The sequence below is a fragment of the Mastigoproctus giganteus genome, chromosome 4 (genome assembly GCF_048544385.1).
Source record: "Mastigoproctus giganteus isolate SK-2022 chromosome 4, ASM4854438v1, whole genome shotgun sequence".
In the NCBI taxonomy this organism is placed as follows: Eukaryota; Metazoa; Arthropoda; class Arachnida; order Uropygi; family Thelyphonidae; genus Mastigoproctus; species Mastigoproctus giganteus.
This window is the reverse complement of record NC_143578.1, coordinates 86,944,834-86,966,229: the sequence shown is the minus strand read 5'-3', so window position 1 is coordinate 86,966,229 and position 21,396 is coordinate 86,944,834. Positions and strand designations below refer to the sequence as shown.

The following is a 21,396-nucleotide window of genomic DNA, read 5'->3' as shown; positions in this document are numbered from 1 at the left end:
CCTTTGTGAATTGGGGTTACATTTGCACATCTCCAGTCCATGGGTACCTCCCCTGAGTCCAAAGAAGCTCTCATAATTAAGGCTAGGGGTTTGCTTACTTCCTTTGCTGCCTCCTTTAATATAACTGGATAGATCCCATCCACCCCGGGTGCCTTTTTTATGTTTATCCTCAACAATTTCTCCTCCACTTTCCTCTCAGTTATTAGAAAATAATCTAGCTCACTGCCAATGTTTACTTCACCTACGACATTCCCCTTCCTGAATAACTCCTCATGTGTGAAAGTAGATGCAAAATACTCGTTTAGATTGTTAGCCACCTGAGCTAGATCCTCAACTGTTGAACCATCAACATCCAGTGGACCAATCTGATTCATCCCTTTCCTTCTTGAGTTTAAATAGGTAAAGAACTCTTTTCTGTTTTTCTTTGCGTCCTTTGCCAAGGATTTCTCATAATCTGCCTTTGCCTGCCTAATCTCCTTTGTGACTTGGTTACAGACCAACTTATATCTATCATAGGCTTCCATGTCACCCATTAATTTGTATGTATCCCATGCATTTTTCTTCTCTGCCATATGTCTCATTAGTTCATCTGACAACCATTTAGGCCTGAACCTTGAACAATATTTCTTGGTTTGTATGTAAAGCCTGGTAGCTTCCAAGATTAGTTCCTTGAATGCTTCCCATTTTGAATTTGCTGTTGGTAACATCATCAGTTGGTCCCACTGTATAGAATTTAAATACTGTCTCAGACCATCATAGTCGCCTTTACGAAAGCAAAAACCCTTCCCTTTACCTCTGATGGTAGTTACCTCCTTGAGTAAATCCCACTTCAACACACTGTGATCACTGCCACCCAGTGGTTCCTTTATCTGCAGATTCCTAATGCATGAAGAATCACTACTGATAATCAGATCAAGAGTATTACTCCCTCTAGTTGCCTCCCGAACATGCTGGTGTAGAAAACAATCATCCAATAAATCCACAAAAGCCTTGCTAGTGTGTGAGTGACCAACCCACAAATTCCAGTCAATATCTGGGAAATTAAAATCTCCCATTATAAGACTCTCTGATTTACTGGCCCATTCTATTTCCCTGTACAGTATCTTATTATACTCATCAGAGTCATTAGGCCTATAGCACACTCCTACTCTCCATTTTGATTTACCTATGCTTATGTCACACCAAACTGACTCGACACTGCCCTGTCCATCAATGTCGACTGGCTTCACTTCCTTGGATTTTATGTGTTTTTTAACTAATAGCATAACCCCTCCTCCCCTCCTGTCCTGTCTATCCTTTCAATACACATTGTACTCCCCAAATTCCAGTTCTGCATTCCTTATATCTGTGTGACACCACGTCTCTGATATCCCAACAATATCTGCCTTTGATGTTTTGAGCAATACCTCAAATTCATCAAATTTATTTACTAAACTCCTAGCATTGGTGTACACGCAAGTATACATGCACCTGTTTCTATTCTTAGCTACCCTAACACAACCCATGTGTTTACTTGTACCGCAATGACTTCCAGCAGTCTCTGAAATATCCTGCATCTTGTTTTTCAGGCTTCTGCTCATTCCAACAGAAGCAGTGCAAGAATCTCTTTCACCTCTGCCAGTGGCTACTGTTAATCCATTAGTCTTTGTCTCCCCCCAAGCTAGCAGTTTTCCGACCCACCTAACACTGCCTCGACAGCATCAGCAAATATTCTTGCACCCTTTCTATTTAAGTGTATCCCATCCCTGTAGAAGCAATCTCTCCTGTTAACAAGTACATTCCAGGCTGAAAAAAAATTCTACACCTTGAGCGTTGCACAATCTTTCCAGGGTCGAATTGATCGACAAGGCTCTCATCATATACTCCCTCCTATCGTGTCTGGGCAGAATTGCAGACACTTTCAAATTCAACCCTACTTCATGGCTTTTTTTCAACAGTGACCTGTACTTGTTAAGTAATTCCGCTGGTCTCCTACTCTTAATATCATTAGTGCCAACGCGTACAACTATATCACCTTTTGTGCCCTTAAAAGATGATATCTGCTCTACAACGTCATCAACCTTTGCCCCTGGCAGACATACCCTGGTCCTGTTCCATCTATCCTTTTTACAAAGCATGTTCCCCGTTTCCCTGACAATAGAGTCACCAACAACTACTAGTTCCTGTGGGACCAGCGCATTCTGCCTTGGGGGCTGCCTCTGTGTTGCAAGATGACCAAGTGCAAGCTCTGGCATTGATGTGGGCAGCTGAGAGCTTGATGGGCCCCTCAATTTATTTCCTTCGAGGGCATCCACCCTGTCCTTCAAGGTCTCATATAGGCCCATAACAACGCCAAGTTGTCGCCTAATTTCCTTGCACTCCTTGCATCGTGCACACACAAAGACATCCCCCATGGCAGTATCATGTCCCGTACCCGATTGCTCCGCAAACATCAAGCAAACAGTGCATCTTAAAAGGCTGTGATTCAGAGGGCAACTGCCCCCCTCAGTTCTCGCCTGAGTCACAGCACTCCCATTAGCTTGAGCCTTTTGCTTTGCTGCTGTGGTCAGAGTCATGATTTCGATTTAAATGTCAATAAAATTAAAATTTCAATTTAAACTAATAAAGCAGAAAATAAATCAGAAAAAACTTCTCTGTTCCAAGAGCGGCAGAAAGGCACGTCCGCACAGGAAACTCTCGTCCTCACACGTTTTCCTGACAATCGAGTCACAAGTAGCCTGTAGGATCAAGGATCTCTCCTGTGGAGAATGTCTTTGTGTTGTCTGATGCTGTAGCATGGGCTCAAGCACCATTATTGGCAGCTGAGTGCTTAATGGGTCCCTATCTTTTAATTCATCAAGAACATCAACCCTATTCTTCAAGACCTCATATAATCCCATCAGAACACCTAGTTTGCACTTAACCATGCAAACTAACCTCCTCGTGCTCAGTGCAACGAACACACATAAAGGCATCATCTATGGCTGCTCTTTTTGTGAAGCTACTTCTAGCAGGCAGCTTCACAAAAAAGAGCACAAGTAACGTATGCAACTTAATCCTGAATTGTTGGATCTTTGCTGTGGAGAAAGTGTCTGTGTTGTCTGATGCTGTAGCATGGGCTCAAGCATTATTCTTGGTAGCTGAGTGCTTGATGGGTCCATTTTTTAATTCATCAAGAACATCAACCCTATTCTTTAAGACCTCAGAACCAAAGCACTTCTGCTACTTTGAGCTCTTTGCTTTACTTATATACATACAGCCCAATCCACTATAGCATAATACAATGCACATTTCAGGTTACATGCAAAACACCACATTACACTCTTGGTCACTAGCACCATTTCTGTTTATGGTTTTCCATGAGTGAAAACCATGGAAATATTGAAATAAAAATGAAGTTTTAAGGATCTGGTGAAAATAGTTTCAAACGTCTGAACATCAAAAGAAGCCGCATGTTCAAAAGAAAACTGGATTATCTCATGAGTAGTTACAGATAGCCTAGAAAAATGGAGAAAAATAAATAAATAAAATAAAGTAAAAAAAAACAAGCTAAACAGCAGACCTTACACATTCATTCTTTAAAAAAACAGTCCAATAAAAGAATATTCCCCTCCACGTCACATTGAAAGTGAAATGGGGTGGGAGATGCCTAAACTGTCCATGCTGGAACTGAAACATCCATTTGTATCAATGTGGAACATTTGCACAAAACCATTTGAGAGTAGGATTCCCCATCATTTATTGGTGTGACCTGTTTCTTTGCCTCCGCATAAGGGATATTTTGCTCTGTCTTGATTTTCTGGATTTGTTTCTCATTTTTCTACCATTGGCATGCCCTTGAATAATAGGATGTTCACCTCCACAATTTAAGTATGCTAGTTTTGGAGTAGAGCATTCTTTGATGTCAAGTTCCTTTCCACCACACCAGGCACAAGCAAGAGAGAGCTACAACATGCCATCTGATAGTGGCCGCACTTTTGCCACCTAAAACATTGTATCAGATTGGGGATGTATAGCCTTACAGGATGGTTCAAATATCCTGCCTTGACAGAGGCAGGCAGTTTAGTTATGTTTAAATGTAAGGATAAGAACCCTATTTGGAACTAGTTTTCCCTCTTTATGCACGAATATCCTCTTAATGGCTGTTTGGGGCATATCTCCCAGTAGAGATCCCACTAGCACTACATAATGTATTGGGTCTTCTGTGTGGTGTTACTTTATTTGGAATGTCCACAAGAGACATTGCTTAGAGGAGTAATTCTAAAGGTTGCACTGAGGAAGTTTCTACTAAAATATCACCCAATCTAAGTCATTTTTACCAACTTCAGGGACTCTGCCGGCCCTTCAAGACCCTTCTGAATTCGTAAAATGTTACTCTTCTGAATGAAGGGTGACATTTTTACCAATTTCCTGTTCTCTGATAGAATGCACAATCAGAAAACAAGGTACAGGAGGTGGTGCAGCTCCTCTTCAGTGTTTTTTGTTCTTAGTGCCATTTTCTTCATTATCATTTTCTGGTAGCAATCTGGTAGAGGCCCAGGAGGAAGAAGAAAAATTTGAATTACTCATAGGAATAGAGAAATAAAATTCAGTATCTTTAAGGCTCTTCCCACTCACCATGCAGCCCAATAAGGGACCACCTGCTCACAAATTAGCAGGTGGTACATGTGCAAGTGGGATGCCAGGGTTATCTAGTTACTATACCCAAACATCCAACAGGTCTTGACCCTGTCCCAGGACCAAGGGAAAGAGACCTATTGAAGTTGTTGTTGTTGTTATTTGGTTTTTTAGGAGCATTAGCAACTAAGGCCATATTGCTCCGGGGATATGTGGTGGTCATTCCCTGACCTTTCCACATCCTCCGTATTTGGTGGTTACAGGCTCGAACCCCGGTCTAATCAAGAAGCGTGTGCTACGCACTGCCGCTTCTGCCCACCTGGCTACGGAGGCGGCAACCTATTGAAGTACAGTTGACCCTAGCAAGCAGACTTGCCAGCCAACCAATCCTGAGTGGGCCGACATAGGACCTCCCATCTTTGTCAAAGCAGTACAGTAAACCCCCGCTATTTGCAGTATCTGTATTCGCGGTTTCGCGTATTCGCGATCGCCGAATTAATATAAAATGAAACCTAAAAAAATGTGAATTTTAAAGCGCCGTGAATATTTTCAGCCATAAAAAACATGGGCGTGGCTAAAATTATCTTTCCCGGTCAAAACAGCGCTCAGTGGGTGGGGGGGAGAGGGGTGAAAAAATCGCGAGCGTGGATGTTTCTCGGTAATCCTTGTTCAGTATGTGTTAGTCATGGAAGGTTTCGTCGTTTGCTTTTAATTTATATGCTTATAAACTGAATAAATTTATCAATTTATAAATTGATATGCTTACAAAAATGATAAATCTACCGTTTTGCAGTGTAAAACAGACTTTTTCGAGTGTATTAAAGGAAGAAAGTGACTTTATTGTGGACAAGTTCTTTCTAACCCCTACAAAAATATGGCTACGAATAAAAAGAGAAATGTGAAAATATCAAAGAAGGTGATAACATTAGCGAATAAAATTGAGTTATTAGACAAAATTTCTAATGGTGAAAGTGTCTCCTCAGTGGCAAAACATTATAAAATCAATGAGTCAACGGTACGATCAATCAAGAAATCGGAAGAAAAAATCCGCCGTAGTGTCCGTGAAAACGCGCTAATTGCTTCAAAAATTTGCTCTGTAACTCGTGATGTTAAATTAGAAAAAATGGAAAAAGCTTTAAATCTGTGGATAGAAGACCGAACTCAAAATAAAATTCCGTTAAGTTCACTCATCATTCGCGAAAAGGCAAAACTCCTTTATCAACACTTTAGCGAAACTGGTGATAGCACTGGTGGGATGTTTTTTTTTTGCTAGCAAAGGCGCTGATTTGAAAGATTTGTTTGAAATTTCTAATAAATATTACATTTAATATTAAATTGTTTCTTATTTTCATTTCGATGCCATATGCTTGCATTTCACTATGTACTGTCTATGTACATAGTCATATTATGAAGGTACATATAATACATACATAGACAAAATTTTAGACTAGTTTTTCTTATATATTTCATACTTTGGAACGGAACCCCTTTATTACTATGGGAGCCATAACTCAGTGTTCGCGTTTTCGGTATTCACGACATTTCTCAGGAACGTAACCCCCGCGAATAGCGGGGGTTTACTGTATATTAAGAGACATGCTGGAAAGTTCTGCACAGTGCATAGCTAAAACACCAAATTCTAGTGATGGTGATCTAAAACCAATAAACATGAAACATAAAACATGAATAGAGATACATAGAGTTCTCAGGGGAAGCATCCACAGTCCAGCTTTCCTATTAGGGATTTCACTGGACTGCTTCATATTGTTTGTCAATTATTCTGTCTCCATCTCCCTTCATGTTGTTGGCTTTGCATGCTATAGGTGGTGTTCAAGAGGTGTGGGCATTGGATCCCAGTGACACTAATCTGTAGATCCAGCAGCATCTCTAGGGAGGTCCCCTCATAATGTACAGGTACTCACATTGAGGGAGAGGAAGAAGGGAATTGGGATTCTTGATATGGTCAGACAAAAAGCTTGCCAAGCATTAACACACCAGATGGAAGTAGCAAACAAGGCACATGGTCTCATTATTGATGAGTTATAAAATGTTTGCTTGTAGAGATAAATGCCACAATCCCAGCGTATAAGGCAATTTTAAGGTCACTTATTCAAGTATACGGACTGCACTTAAATAGAGATACTGAGCTTCTTGAAAATATCCAAAGATAGGCAATGTGTGTGTGGCTGGTGAGATCTGCAAAGGGAAGTCTATATGTGGAAAGCCTTTGAATATGTGGGCTATCGAATTCAGTAACTAGGCACCTTAGAGGAAATCTGATTGAGATACATAAGGCTCTAAAAGGAGAAAGTAAATGAATGAGGGTGAAATTTGTGCAGTTGTAAATGATTCCAGAATAGGAGTCACAAAGTCAAATTAAGGGGAGAGAGATTGACTGGACCTGTAGGAAGTTTGCTTTTAGCCAGACAGTTGTTAATTATTGGAATAAATTGCCTAAATTGGTGGTTGAGGCTGACAGTTTAGAGAGATTCAAAGAGTACCTGGATAGATATCTACATAAGGAGGGAGTCCAATAGCAATTTTATTTTATTATTTATTTATTATTATTTTTTTGGCTGGTGGTATCAAAAGCCTAAGGCTTTCTTGTACCAAATACTAATGCCATATATTTATTCTTGACACATATTTACTCAGTATCATAGGCAAATGACCCATATATTAAAATCTCACAATTACTGTAGACTATTTTTCATCTGTTTTGGAAGATGATATTTTTGAAACACTGATGTCTTCAATACATCTGAAGTCAGTAGGCACAAATGGAGAAATCTTCATTTATTCCTACTGGCTTATTCTGTCAGCTTGAAAATGATGTCCATGTTAATAAATCATGATATGCACTGATTGTCAATATATGGTGATGTTTTACACTACAAAAGGAAAAAAATCATTACCAGAAATAATTCAGCATTAAAATAAATATACGATTTTCGGCTAAAATTTCGTTAAAAACATCACCAGCTGGAAGGTTAAAAGAATGTTCAATTAATATTTATCAATGTTATAATAAAATACAGTAGTAATAATGGAATTGTTACATTTGTTACTATAGTAACAGTAGTAACTATGGAATTGAATACTTACATTTAACTAAATTATCACCTGTCATCTGAACATCTATGTAAGCAAAAATCTTCCTTGAGTGTTCATCATTTTTAATATGTATTTCGACACCTAGAACATTTCCAAATCTTGATAATAATGATTTCACATCATCTTCTGTTGTCTCGGGAGAAAGTCCTCCAAGAAAAAGTCGTTTCTTTTCAGCCATTTCTAAAATATATATAAAAAATATATATATATATATATACTTTAATATTATATTCTTGTGTCTTAATGCTATAACATAAAAATCCAATTACAAATAACTCATGCTTTACATTTTATTATATTATAATAAAACTACAGTCAGATCTCAAGGAGCACAACATTAAAATTTTTCCAGCCATTTCCAAAGACCTAAAATTTCCAGCTAGTTTTTCCAAGAAACAATTAATTATTATTATTAGCCATATGATGCAAGGAAGACTGAGGCTTTTGCTGTACCAGCAAAAAAAAAAAAAAAAAAAAAAAAGAGTTACCCTGAAGGAAAGAGAGAGAAAGGCTGAAGCAGAAAGGAATCACAAAGAAAGAGAAGAATGATGATATCCAGCTCAGGACCCTGGGTGTGCCAAGCCCATACTCATGATGTGAGCCCCTGGGGTTGATTGTAGCTACTTCAAATCACAGCATAAAATGGCATGAATAAAAATAAGCAAACTAAAAAACAATACTTGCTTTCTTCTCTACATTTTGTTCCTTAAATATGTGCTACACCAAACAATGAAATAAAAACATTAATAAATTCAGAAACTTCTCACCATGGCTATACAATCTACAAGAAAAGCTGATAATGTACTTCTGAGGTTTCAGCTATGTACTAATATCCTAACTGGCACAGAAGTTAATTAAACTGTTAACAAGACAGCGTGCACAATAAAACTTGCTATTGAGCTTAGTAATTTCAGCAAACAGAGCTTTAACAATTGCTTTTTACATTATTAATAATACAGGCCTCTACAATAAATAATTTTTCCAAATTATTACAGGGTTTTAATTGCCACCAATACAGAAATCTCTTTTCAACTGCAGGGGGGGGGGGAGATATGGTGCTGAAAAGAACCATGTTTGAAAAACCACAGTTGGCAAGGCTAAAGTCCTAAAGAAAATAAAGGATTAAGGGAAAGCAAAAACTATGCCAATTATTATAAAAGGTAAAATAAATGTTAATCTACATTATTATACAATTACAAACATAAGTAATCTTTAAAGAATTATGAAAAATAAGTTCAAAATATGTATATATTAAGGGTAATCAATTGGCAGACTGCCAACGATTTTTCACAGATTGTGAGTGATCTGAATAATTCCATTTTTACATAAAGTAACTATTTAGGTTTTGAATTTTGTAAGTTCTCTTAATCTGTTGTGTGACATTTAAACAATCAATCATATATTATACTGAATGCAACATTTTTAAAGTTGCATTCAATATAAAGTATGATCATAACATTTAATGATGAGATGCCTATTAACATGAGAATAAACTTGATGAACCAGTGATCAGAAACATCCATAATATGTGTGAGATACTTGATGGTACAGAAGTTTTGAAAACTCATTTAACGGTAATGGCGTGCGCGCACAAACTAAAATAAACAGCAACATACTTCTTCCTTTGGAGAGGCAATTTTTATTTAGAGTGTGACTGCAGTAATAAGAAAGGGCCACCAGGAACAAGAAATTTTATTATAAAGAGACTCCATAATATGAGAGTAATTCATTTAGTAGAAAAGTTGGCTACCTATAAGCAAAACTGAATGTCAATCATTTCAAACCTGTTGAGACTGTACAAGGCTCACTGGATAGAACTGTTCTCAGCATGATCTGTAGTTGTTAACAGGAGAGTATTTTTAGAGGGATGGGGTATACTTGAATAGAAGAGATACAAGAATATTTGCTGATGTTATCAAAGCAGTATTAGGTGGGTTGGAAAACTGCTAACTTTTGGGGGAGAATACACAAACTACTATATTAAAAGCAGCCACAGGAAGAGCTGAAAGTAATTCTGGCACTGCTTCTACTGGGACAAGCAGAAGCAGCAGCTACAGCTGGGAAAGCAAGGTATTGGAGATTACAAGGCTTGCTGGGGTCCTCATATTGTTATTGTTGTTATTTGGTTTTTAGGAGCATTAGAAACTAAGGCCATATTGCTTCGGGGATATGCGGTGGTCATTCCCTGACCTTTCCGCATCCTCCGTATTTAGTGGTCATCTGGCCAGATGGGCAGAAGCGTGTGCTACGCACTGCCGCTCCTGCCCACCTGGCTACGGAGGTGCCGATGTCCTCATAAGACAAACATATACACTGACTGTGTTAGGGTTACCATAAGCAGAAACAGGTACATGTAGGTGCACCTATTATAAAGGAATAAAATAATGTATAGGAATTTTTCTGACAAAAATGAGGAGGTAGTTATTCTGCATATATAAGGCTGTTGTTTGTTGTAGGCTCACCAGTGACCTAGACCATACTGCACTGTTGTATATTATGTGAGTACAAATTATGTTCACGGGCTGATTTGCACGTAGTGCACGCTAAAAAACCCAGAATAACTAACAGTAGGAAATCCTTACTCCCTCTACCTAATATCAGCTAACTACCGCTTCAACTGAAGAGGCCTTTAAAAATTCTTCCACAGACTAGAATCAAACTCAACCTCTCCAAATGTGATGTGGCAAAAGCACTATACTGTCATGGAAAACTTACTGTAAAAGCAATGATAATGCCACAACTCGAGTATTGCATACAGTCCTGAAAGCTTCGTTTTAGGAAAAATATGGATCTGCTCAAACAGTTGCAGAGAAGAGCAACAAGATTAGTGAGGGAATCAAGAATCAAATGAAATCTCTCTTACTAAGAGAGACTTCACTTTTGCAAATTGCAGCTTCTGGAAACTAGACTCCTACAAAGAGATCTTATTGAAGTGTTTAGAGCTCTGAATAGATTAACTAAATGTCGAGGGCATCTTTACTCAACTCAGACAACCCATACAAGATAGCACAAATTTATGTAATGTTCGAGTTAAAGCTCTAAAACAGTATGAGGCTTTTATTATTTTTATAGTAAAACTTTTTTATTCCTTGGCTGGTGTTTGTCTTTAATTATTGCAGTATGAGGCTTTATACCTAAATTTACTGGATGAGTCTTCAGTGATAAAAAAAAAAAAAAAAAAAAACACACACAAACCAATTCCTTCTGCCAAGTATGATGTCCATGTTCATTAATTTAAAAAAAAAAAAAACACCTAATGCCTTCTGCCACATATGACATCTGTGTAATGACTACATTTAAGATGACTTATTTCTCCCCTGGTCTTCATGCTGTTCAATTTTTGTTAAATATGAAAGGAGTTAAAAACCAAATGTTAAATTTAAAACAACTAGTGAATAAACACCTTTCTAGGACATCTGGTTCTCTCCATTGAGCAGGTACAGACAAATAAATATATTTACAGCATTTCTGAGGTAAAATTTTTCTCTGAATGGCTATGCTTGTTAACAGGAGAGAATGCTCCTACAGAGATGAGATATACTTAAATAGAAAGGGTACAAGAATATTTGCTGATGCTATCAAGGCAGTGTTACGTGGGTCGGAAAACCGCTAGATTGCAGGTGGGAGATTCGCAGACTAATAGATTAACAGTTGCCGCAGGCAGAGGTGAAAGTGATTCTTGCACTACTTCTATTGGAATGAACAGCAGCCTGCAAAGCAACTGGGGATTTCAAGGCCTGCTGGGAGTCATCATAAAAAAAAATTTTTTAAATGTTCATGTTTATACTCCGGCACAACCACCAGGTCAGTGGAGTTAAACAATAAATCATCAATACAAATGTTAATCATATTTTGCAGTCACAAGCTTTAACCCCAGTCCACTCAGAGCGAGTGCTAATGCACTCGCATTTCTAACCACTCCGCTACATCAATCATGGAACAAGTAAATATTTGTTCCATGTTAGAGTAACTATGAGTAAGAACAGGTGAATGTATACTTGCATGTACACCAATACTAGGAGTATAGTAAATAAATTTGATGAATTTGAAATGCTGGTCAAGATATCAAAGGCAGATATTGTCTGAATATCAGAGATGTGGTATCACATAGATATAAGGAATGCCGAAATGGAATTTGGAGAGAACACTGTACAGAAAGGATAGGATAGGAAGGGAGGAGGGGTTATGATGTTAGTTAAGAAACATAATATCTAAGGCAGTGCATCCAGTTGGCATGGGTGGACAATGCAATGTTGGTCAGTTTGCTGTGACACAAGCACTGGAAAAGCAAAAATGAGAGTAGGAGTGTGTTAGAGGCCTAATGACTCTGATGAGTACAACAAACAACTGTATAAAGAAAGAGTGGGCCAGTAAATCAGAATGTCTTACAATGAGCAATTTTAACTTCCCAAATATAAACTGGAACTTGAAAGTCAATCACTTGCACACTAGCAAGACTTCTGTGAATTTATTGGATGATTATTTTCTATGGCAGCATGTTTGAGAGGCAATGAGAGGGTGTAATACTCTTGATCTGATTATTGTTTGTTGTTTGTTTGTAGGCTTTATGGTGCAAGGGCAGAAGGCCATAATGCGCCAACCATGGTGATGTTATTCAAGTTTATACTGCGTTGTACAGTTTTATCTGTTTGAGGAAACTAAAAATTTTGGTCACATGGCGTATCTGCTAGGAGGTCAGAGATGCTAAAAGACGTGTTCGTTGTGGAAAATGAGGTAAACATAGCTTTTCGCCCAGTATTGTATTTGGGGCAATCAATAAGTAGATATTGGACAGTGAGGCGAGTGTTGCACTTTGTGCACTGTGGTGGATCAGTGGCCACAAGCAGATAAAGATGTGTCAGGTGCATCCGACTCGCGAACCCCTTTCAACGTAAAATTTTTTTTAGCAAAGCCCTTTCAACATAACATTTTTAAAACGAACCACTAAACCTATATTCTCTGAAATCGTATAATATTTCTGAATTTTTATTATAAAATATTTCCAGTACTATGTTTTTATAAGCGACATTGCGTAATAATAAAAATTATTATTAAGTATCATTTATACTTTGTAAAGCAGTTATTAATCAGTCCAAACTAGATCTCAAACAGGCTAAGGGCAGAAAACTAGCTTCTTGTCCAACGGTAGCTGACCATTTTGGTCTCTTGCCAAAACTATTGGCTGCAATTTTTGCCCATCTCTTTTCCCACTTCTGTCAAAACCAGATGGTTCTATTGCTACATCAACCAAAAATAAAGCTGACCTGAAAAATAGGCTAGCAGCCTATTTTTCTTCCAACTCATGTATTGATGATCTTGGTAAATCTCCTCAAACCATTCTCCGTACACTCCATTCAATGCCTCTTGTGGTCTTCCGTCAAAAGAATGTAAGAAGGATTTTGATGAATCTGATGCTAACAAAGCTCCAGGTCCTGATGGTATTTCTCCACTTGTTCTCAAAACCTGAGCTCCTAAACTTACTTCTGTTCTTTGCCGCTTTTTCATATCCAGACAGTTCCTAAAAAAGATGACAAATCCCTCCAATCCAATTATCATCCCATTGCAATTACTTCTACTTTTTCTAAAGTAATGGAGAAATCATTTAACCACCAACTCAAACTATCTGGTCCTTGAGGTTGTCACATTCTCTCAGATATGCCAGACAAGCTGTACTTGCTACCTGGAAGTCTAAAATGCTGATGGAACTGATATTCCGGTGACACTCAAGTCAAGTGGACCCAATTTCGGCGAAGTCCGGACGGTCTGCGACAGCCAAATCATCTGCTTGCACCTTCACGATGGTGGGACTGTTAGTAATCCTGGGTATAACCTCCATGCACAAGTACATGGTGGGTGACCACCCAGGTGTGAACCAACGTAAGCAGGGGTCGAGGTGCGGCGCCCACACCACATGGAGGAACGCCGCCCATCTATGTTACCAGGCAGTACTAGGTGGCAGATAACTCTCATCAACCAGCTCAATACCACCACTTTGCTACCACCACTTTTTGCTTATTGGAGGCTTGAAGTGGTGGAACCCATGTTAAGTCTCTAGAGCTAAGTTCCGGTCAATCCTTCCCTATCTCTTCCATCATGCAGTATGATTGATGACTTTTGAGGTTATGATGAACATCGTGCCAAGATCCAATATTCCTTACATTTCTAGGGTACAGCTCTAAAACGGAGTTCGCAGGCCGGCCGCTAGTTAGTACACCGGACCGAACCTATTGGTAACTCTCTAGGAGGCTTCCAGATCAGCTAGTGTATAATCTTGCTACCTCTACTCTGCAAGATAGTGACTGGAGGGAATCCGAGTAGTGTGTATGCGGGGAGCATTGTCGAGGCCACGTTATGTCAAGGATCTGGGTATATTCTTACCATATGTACGCCTTTTCCAAAAATTTCATTACTTCATACAGCAATTCTCACCCACTTTTTCTTACTATTGAACACACCATGAATTGTCAAACTAATAGAGCAAGCTTATCTGCGAAAAGATCTAAACCTCCCAAGCACTTCCTAATTCATTTCACAAATATACATGGTCTCAATTCTAATCTCAACGATGTCCATTTCCAATTGCAGTCTGCCAAACCCCATGTACTTTTTCTGACAGAATCTCAGTTATCGGTTGATTCAACTACTGCTCATCTCAGACGCCCAAATTATTTGCTGTATGTTTCCTTTCGCCTCAAAGGTGGTACTTGTGCATATGTCCATTCTGATATTCCCTGCCAGAGGCTTGGCAATTTGGAATCTCCTCTCTTTGACCTTCTCTGGCTTAAAGTCTCTCTACCTCATTGTGTCAAATTCATCTGTTGTCTCTACCATTCTCCCAATTCCACTAATCACTTGGAGCTATTTGACTTCCTCTCTTTGCAACTTGACTTTTTCCAGTCCAACATTCCTAACAGTGAGTTAAATTTTCCTTGGTGATTTTAATGTTCACAACTCCAGTTGGCTTCCGTTTTCTAGTCACACCGACCCAGCTGGTCAAGATGCTGAGGCTTTTGCAATTACTAATGACCTTGCACAGATTGTTCATTTACCTACAAGAATACCGGACAATCCTAATCATACAGCCAATACGCTTGATCTTTTTCTCACAAACAACCCTTCTAAGTACACGGTCGAAGTGAGAGGTCCTTTAGGCACTTCAGATCACAACTTGGTGACTGTCTCTTCTCCAATGGAACCTTTATCTCATGGCTATTCCCAACCTCGTGTTGTTTGGCATTACAAGAATGCAAAATGGGTTGACCTGCAAGACTTCTTTTCTTCTTTTCCATGGTCAGATTACTGTTTCAAAACTTCTGATGTCAACGTTTGCTCAGATCGTGTCAGTCAAATTATTCTTGCAGTTATGGAATCCTTTTTCCCACACTCCACTTTAAAATCTCGTCCTTTATCTAAACCTTGGTTTTCCAATAAATGTGCTAAGGATGTTCGACAGAAGAATGTTGCATATCGTAACTGGCTTGTTTCTAATTCTTCAGTGTCATTTTCTGCCTACACCAAAGCTCGCAACAATTGTAAAGCAGTTATTAATCAGTCCAAACTAGAGTTTGAACAGGCTAAGAGTAGAACACTTGCTTCTTGCCCTAATGGTAGACAAGCATTCTGGTCTATTGGCCGCAACTTTTGCCCATCTCTGCTCCCACCTCTGTCCAAACCAGATGGTCCTGTTGTCACTTCAGCCAAGGATAAAGCTGACCTGCTAGCATCCCATTTTTCTTCCAGCTCATGTATTAATGATCTTGGTAAAACACCTCCCACTATTCCCAACATGCTCCATTCAATGCCTCCTGTGGTCTTCCGTCAAAAGGATATCAGAAAGATTTTGATGAATCTCGATGCTAAGAAAGCTCCAGATCCTGATGGTATTTCTCCACGTGTTCTCAACACCTGTGCTCCTGAACTTACTACTATTCTTTGCCGCCTTTTTTCACTTTCTTATTCCAAAGGTGTTTTTCCTTCTGCTTGGAAATTTGCTCATATCCAGCCAGTTCCTAAAAAGGGTGACAAATCCCTCCCATCCAATTATCGTCCCATTGCAATTACTTCTACTCTTTCTAAAGTAATGGAGAAATCAATTAACCGCCAACTCTTAAACTACCTAGAAACCTTCCGTATGATCAACGATCGCCAGTATGGATTCCGTCAGTGTCGATCCACTGGTGATATTTTGGCTTGTTATCCATTTATGGACTAATTCAATGGAAAGGTTCGGGGAAACACAAGCAGTTGCTCTTGACATATCAAAGGCTTTCAATCATGTTTGGCATAAAGGTCTTCTAAACAAGCTTCCATTTTATGGTTTGCTAACTGTTTTTAGTAATTGGTTATCCAGTTTTCTCTCTGATCGCTCACTGAGGGTGATGGTAGATGGCTCTCTGTCTTCTAACTTCTCCACTAATGCTGGTATCCCCCAAGGTTCAGTTCTTTCCCCCACTCTTTTCCTCTTGTATATTAATGACCTTCTTCGATTGACTGGAAATCCTATCCATAGTTTTGCCTATGATAGCACATTGCATTCCACTTTCCATTTTGAGAAACCTTACCTTGCTCAATCAGCTTCAATTTCTCAAAAATCTGCTACCAATTCCTTAAATGCCGATCTTCAGGTAATTCTCCAGTGGGGCAAATAGTTGATTTCAATCCTTCTAAAACTCAGTCTTGTCTTATATCTCGCAAAAAGGATTCTTCTGCTCCTATGCTTATCTTTGGTGACACTCTGATTTCTAGGCAAAACGATGTATCTCTTTTGGGGATTACCCTGACTTTCTCTCTTGGCACAAGCACATTAAAAATATTGCTTCCTCTGCATCTAAAAAAACTTGGTTTTCTCTTTCACTCTCGGCGTTACTTTTCTTCCAAACAGCTGCTCACTCTGTATAAATCGCAAATCTGCCCTGGCATGGAATATTGTTCCCACATCTGGGATGGTGTCCCCAAAACCATTCAGAAGAGGGCAGTTAGGTTAATTAATGATTCATCTCTAAGAGAGTCTCTCCACTCGCTTTCTCATAGATGTACTGTTTCTGCTGCCTGCCTCTTCTACAGATACTTTCATGGGCATTGTTCTTCTGAATTGGCTTCTATAATTCCCGCTCTCTCTTTCAAAACAGTCCGAACACGTGCCACCACCAGCCAACATCCATTTACTGTCCAACTTCAAACCCACAGAACCAACTTTTCATCTTCCTCATTTATCTATTCAACTGCTGTTTTCTGGAACGACCTTCCTTCATACGTATTTCCTGAAAATTACAATCTACAGAAGTTCAAGTCCAATGTCAACAAATATCTTCTTTCGTCTTCTCAACCTCCAACCCAAGCACGGTACTAAGTACTATAGGTTCTAATACCTCTCGTGTTTGGGGTTCACATAAAAAAAAAAAAAGTACAGCATACAGATCTGTACTCAAGATGAGAATCTGTTGGAACATCCAACCAAGAAAAACTTGTTCTATAAATTGTAGCATAAGGAAACAAGGCACCTATGAGGGGATCTGACAGAGGTGGTTAAAGCATAGAATGGATTGAGTAAGCTAAACAGTGATGACATCATTACTCTTGCTCGGATAACACATAAGGGATCATAAATTTAAACCGAGGAAGCATGGTGAAATGTTATATGTGCTGAAATTGCTTTTGGCCAGAAAGCAGTAGTGTATTATTTTTACTGCTACATGATAATTAAAGTTAATGATTCTCCAAACACTGTTTTAGCAGCCCACTCCTATAGAAAATCCTGGGACAGCCACTGATTGATACTAGAATTTCTAATAAGTTCATATGTAACATGTAGGGTTTTTAAATTCCAAGTTTAATTAGTTATGTGCCGCTTAAATGAGAATATTCCATTTAGCATATTGCAATTTTAATAGAGCTTTCTGAAATTTGAAGTGGGGAAATCAAAAAAAACAGCTCTGCCAGCAACTATTGTGAGTTTCAGTTCCATGGAGAAAGTAGAAATTATAGAATTTGTAATGTGAATTAAATTTAAAATAAAAACCTACAGAGGACTAACTCAGGGTCACTATCAAAAAAAAAAAAAAGAAAAAGAAATACAGTATATACTTTTTTCATTAGTAACAAAGTGTACATATTGTAATAATAAATTCCATTTATTAGCTATTAGTCAGGAGTCCATACACAATACAGAAAGGCAACATAAAGACAAACAGATCACTGGTCGCAGGTTTGTCCAGAACAAACTGGGCAAGGTGACAGACCGACGTAGCCTTGTCCAGATGTACCACATGTGATGATCACAATTATGATGACAATGACATGCATACCCCAGGACAACCAAAGAAATAACTACAGGAGCTTACAAGATAACAGAAAATAAACTAATAATAATAATAATACAGTAAGTAATAATGAAATAAGATAACTAAGACAGAATTCTCAAGATACTTAAAAATTGGTTTAAAATTTAATAAATTGAATGGCATTAATAATGCGGAAAGAGGTTTAGTTCTTGAAGATTTCCTATGAATTTTCCGTGCCATGAATTCGCAAATTTCTGGGCAATGTACGCATACTATGTTTCGTTTTATATTTAATAAGCAGAACTCACTTCGCTATAGAAGTAATATAGACCGCACGCAATCCCGCAGAAAAACACCACACAGTTAGCACGACAAGAAACTAAGGGAAAATAAATAAAGTTATACTTTTGCCTTTTTTGTATCCGCTAGGGTGCCAACGATCAAAAATGTTGACAAAAAATTGAAATAATCTAGAACAGCCATTGTACCAGTACTTAAAACAAAAATTGTAAATAAATCGACACCGTTTATTATATTTTATATAAAAAAAAATAATAACACACCAGTCAGATAACTCATTTTAATCTGTCTGCACAAACTGGACAAATATCCTAATATTACTGGTGCATTTGAATTCGGGAAGGGTAAAAGTGATACAGAGAAAGCATGAAAACACAGTCTAATAAAGACTATGATCTCTGACTATGATAAACAATACAGTGCAATATCGACTACTACTGCCAAAAAAAAAAAGAAGAAAAAAAAAAAAGTCAAATTACGGACATCTGATAATTATTCCCATTTTCATGTTTAGTTGGAATAAAAAGCTGAGTTTCCGGGAGAAGTAGCATGCTACGATCTCCTGAGATCGACTAACTCGACCACAAAGTGAGAAAAAAAAAAAAATTCTATCCACAATAGACGGGATCGGAATGGGGCCTAAACACGAAGCGTGGGGTGATTGTAACCACTCTCCTACACGCGAAGACCGACAATTATCTCATCTACCTGCGTCTGTTATGTACATAAATTGAGTGTGCACTCTGGACGGTTTGCGTGTTTTTCTGAAAAAAAAACCAAGTTTCCTGGGAACGGAAGATCCTAGGGAAGGCGGCGTCGCTCTTTAAAATTTACCTCATATGTGTATGTACGTTTCTGGTGTTCAGGCGCCACTTGAACTTTGTCGCTCGGGTGTAGTGCACCCCTCTCACCTTTGGTGACGGCCCGACTCTGTTCATGAGGACAAACCTTGCCATCCTCGCCTGAGATCGACTAATGCGTTTTATTCACCCCGTACCAGAGATAGTCCAAATGTGTATCTAAGGAAAGAATTTGTACTTTTGTAGATTTATTGGATGATTGTTTTCTGCAGCAGCATATTCGAGAAGCAACCAGAGAAGGTCAAAAAAAAAAAAAAAAAAAGCCATGAATTACGGTTGAATTTGGAAGTGTCTGCAATTCTCTGCAGACATGATAGGGAGCACTATATGATGAGAGACTTGTCGATCAATTTGGCCCTGGAAAGATTGTGCAAGGCTCAAGGGGTAACAGTTTTTTCAGCCTGGTCTGTACTTGTTAACAGGAAACACTGCTTCTACAAGGATGGGATACACTTAAATAGAAAGGGTGCAAGAATATTTGCCGAAACTATCGAGGCAGTGTTAGGTGGGTCGGAAAACTGCTAGCTTTGGGGGATACAAGGACTAACAGATTAACAGTAGCCACAGGCAGAGGTGAAAGTGATTCTTTCAATGCTTCTATTGGAATGAGTAGCAGCAGGGAAAACAAGATGCAGGATATTTCAGAGACTGCTGGGAGTCATTGCGGTACAAGTAAACACATGCGTTGAATTAGGGTAGCTAAGAACAGGAACAGGTGCATGTATACTTGCGTGTACACCAATGCTAGGAGTTTGGAAAATAAATTTGATGAATTTGAGGTATTGCTCAAAGAAACAAAGGCGGATACTATTGGGATATCAGAGAAGTGGGGTCATACAGACATAAGGAATGCAGAACTGGAATTTGGGGAGCACAAAGTCCACAGAAAGGATAGACAAGAAAACAAGGAAGGAGCGGTTATACTATTAGTTAAGAAATACATAAAATCGAAGGAAGTGAAGCCAGTCGACATCGCTGGAGAGTTCAGTGTTGAGTCAGTTTGATGTGACATAAGCATTGGGAGAACAAAATTGAGAGTAGGAGTGTGCTATAGGACTAATGACCCTGATCAGTTTATACTCATCAGAGTCATTAATAAGAAACTGTGGAGGAAAATAGAGTGGGCCAGTAAATCAGAGAGTCTTATAATGGGGGATTTTAATTTCCCAGATATTGACTGGAATTTGTGGGTTGGTCACTCACACACTAGCAAGGCTTCTGTGGATTTATAAGATTATTGTTTTCTACATCAGCGTTCGGGGGGCAACTACATGGAGTAATACATTTGATCTGATTATCAGTAATGATTCTTCAGGCACTAAAAATCTGCAGATAAAGGAACCACTAGGTGGCAGTGATCACAGTGTGCTGAAGTGGGATTTACTTAAAGAGGTAACTACCATCAGGGGCGAACGGAAAGGTTTTTGCTTTCGTAAAGGCGACAACGATGGTCTCAGACACTATTAAAATTCTATACAGTGGAACCAACTAATGATGTTACCAACAACAAATTCAAATGGGAAGCATTCAAAGAACTTATCTTGGAAGCTAATAGGTTTTACATACTAACTGAAAATATTGTTGAAGGTTTAGGCCTAAATGGATGTCAGATGAACTAATGAGACATATGGCAGAGGAAAAAAATCCATGGGATACCAGGCGTTTTTTTTACCTGGGGCGGATGGGATCTACCCAGTTATATTAAAGGAGGCAGCAAAGGAGGTAAGCAAACCCTTAGCCATAATTATGAGAGTTTCCTTGGACTCAGGGGAGGTACCCATAGACTGTAGATGAGCAAATGTGACTCCAATTCACAACGGAGGATCAAAGGCTGACACAAGTGATTATAGACTTGTGAGTTTAACTTCTGTTCCAGGAAAATTAATGGAAGCACTGATTAAAGAGGCATTGCATCATCATCTAGCCAATACATCAGTTATTGCTCGTACATAGCATTATTTTGTAAAGGGAAAGTCTTCCCTGACCAATTTTATTGGATACTATGATGCAGTCACAAAAGAACTCGATGCAGGGAATAATTTTGATGTTATAAACTTGGATCTTAGAAAGGCTTTTGATACAGTTTCACTTGGAAGACTGCTTCAAAAATTGGAGCAGGGTGGCATTGGAGGCAAATTGCTGCTATTCACAAAGGGACGGTTGAGGGGGGGGGGAAGAGAGAGAGTGGTAATCAATGGACACTGCTCATCGTGGACTAATGTTATTAGTGGAGTTCCTCAGGGTTC

The 21,396-nt window shown here is 38.8% G+C and overlaps 1 protein-coding gene across 1 annotated transcript in view; it reads right to left on the bottom strand.

The window, feature by feature from the left end:
• Positions 1-18,342, bottom strand: part of LOC150086886 (uncharacterized) — a 161,086-nt gene extending 142,744 nt beyond the window's left edge. The window contains exons 1-2 of the mRNA XM_090372309.1: positions 18,299-18,342; positions 7,702-7,890 (exon numbers count right to left, since the gene is read on the bottom strand). Of these exons, the coding sequence (XP_090228435.1) occupies positions 7,702-7,888 (187 nt within the window). The 5' untranslated portion in view covers positions 7,889-7,890; positions 18,299-18,342. The remainder of the gene's footprint in view (positions 1-7,701; positions 7,891-18,298) is intronic.
• Positions 18,343-21,396: the final 3,054 nt, after the last annotated feature.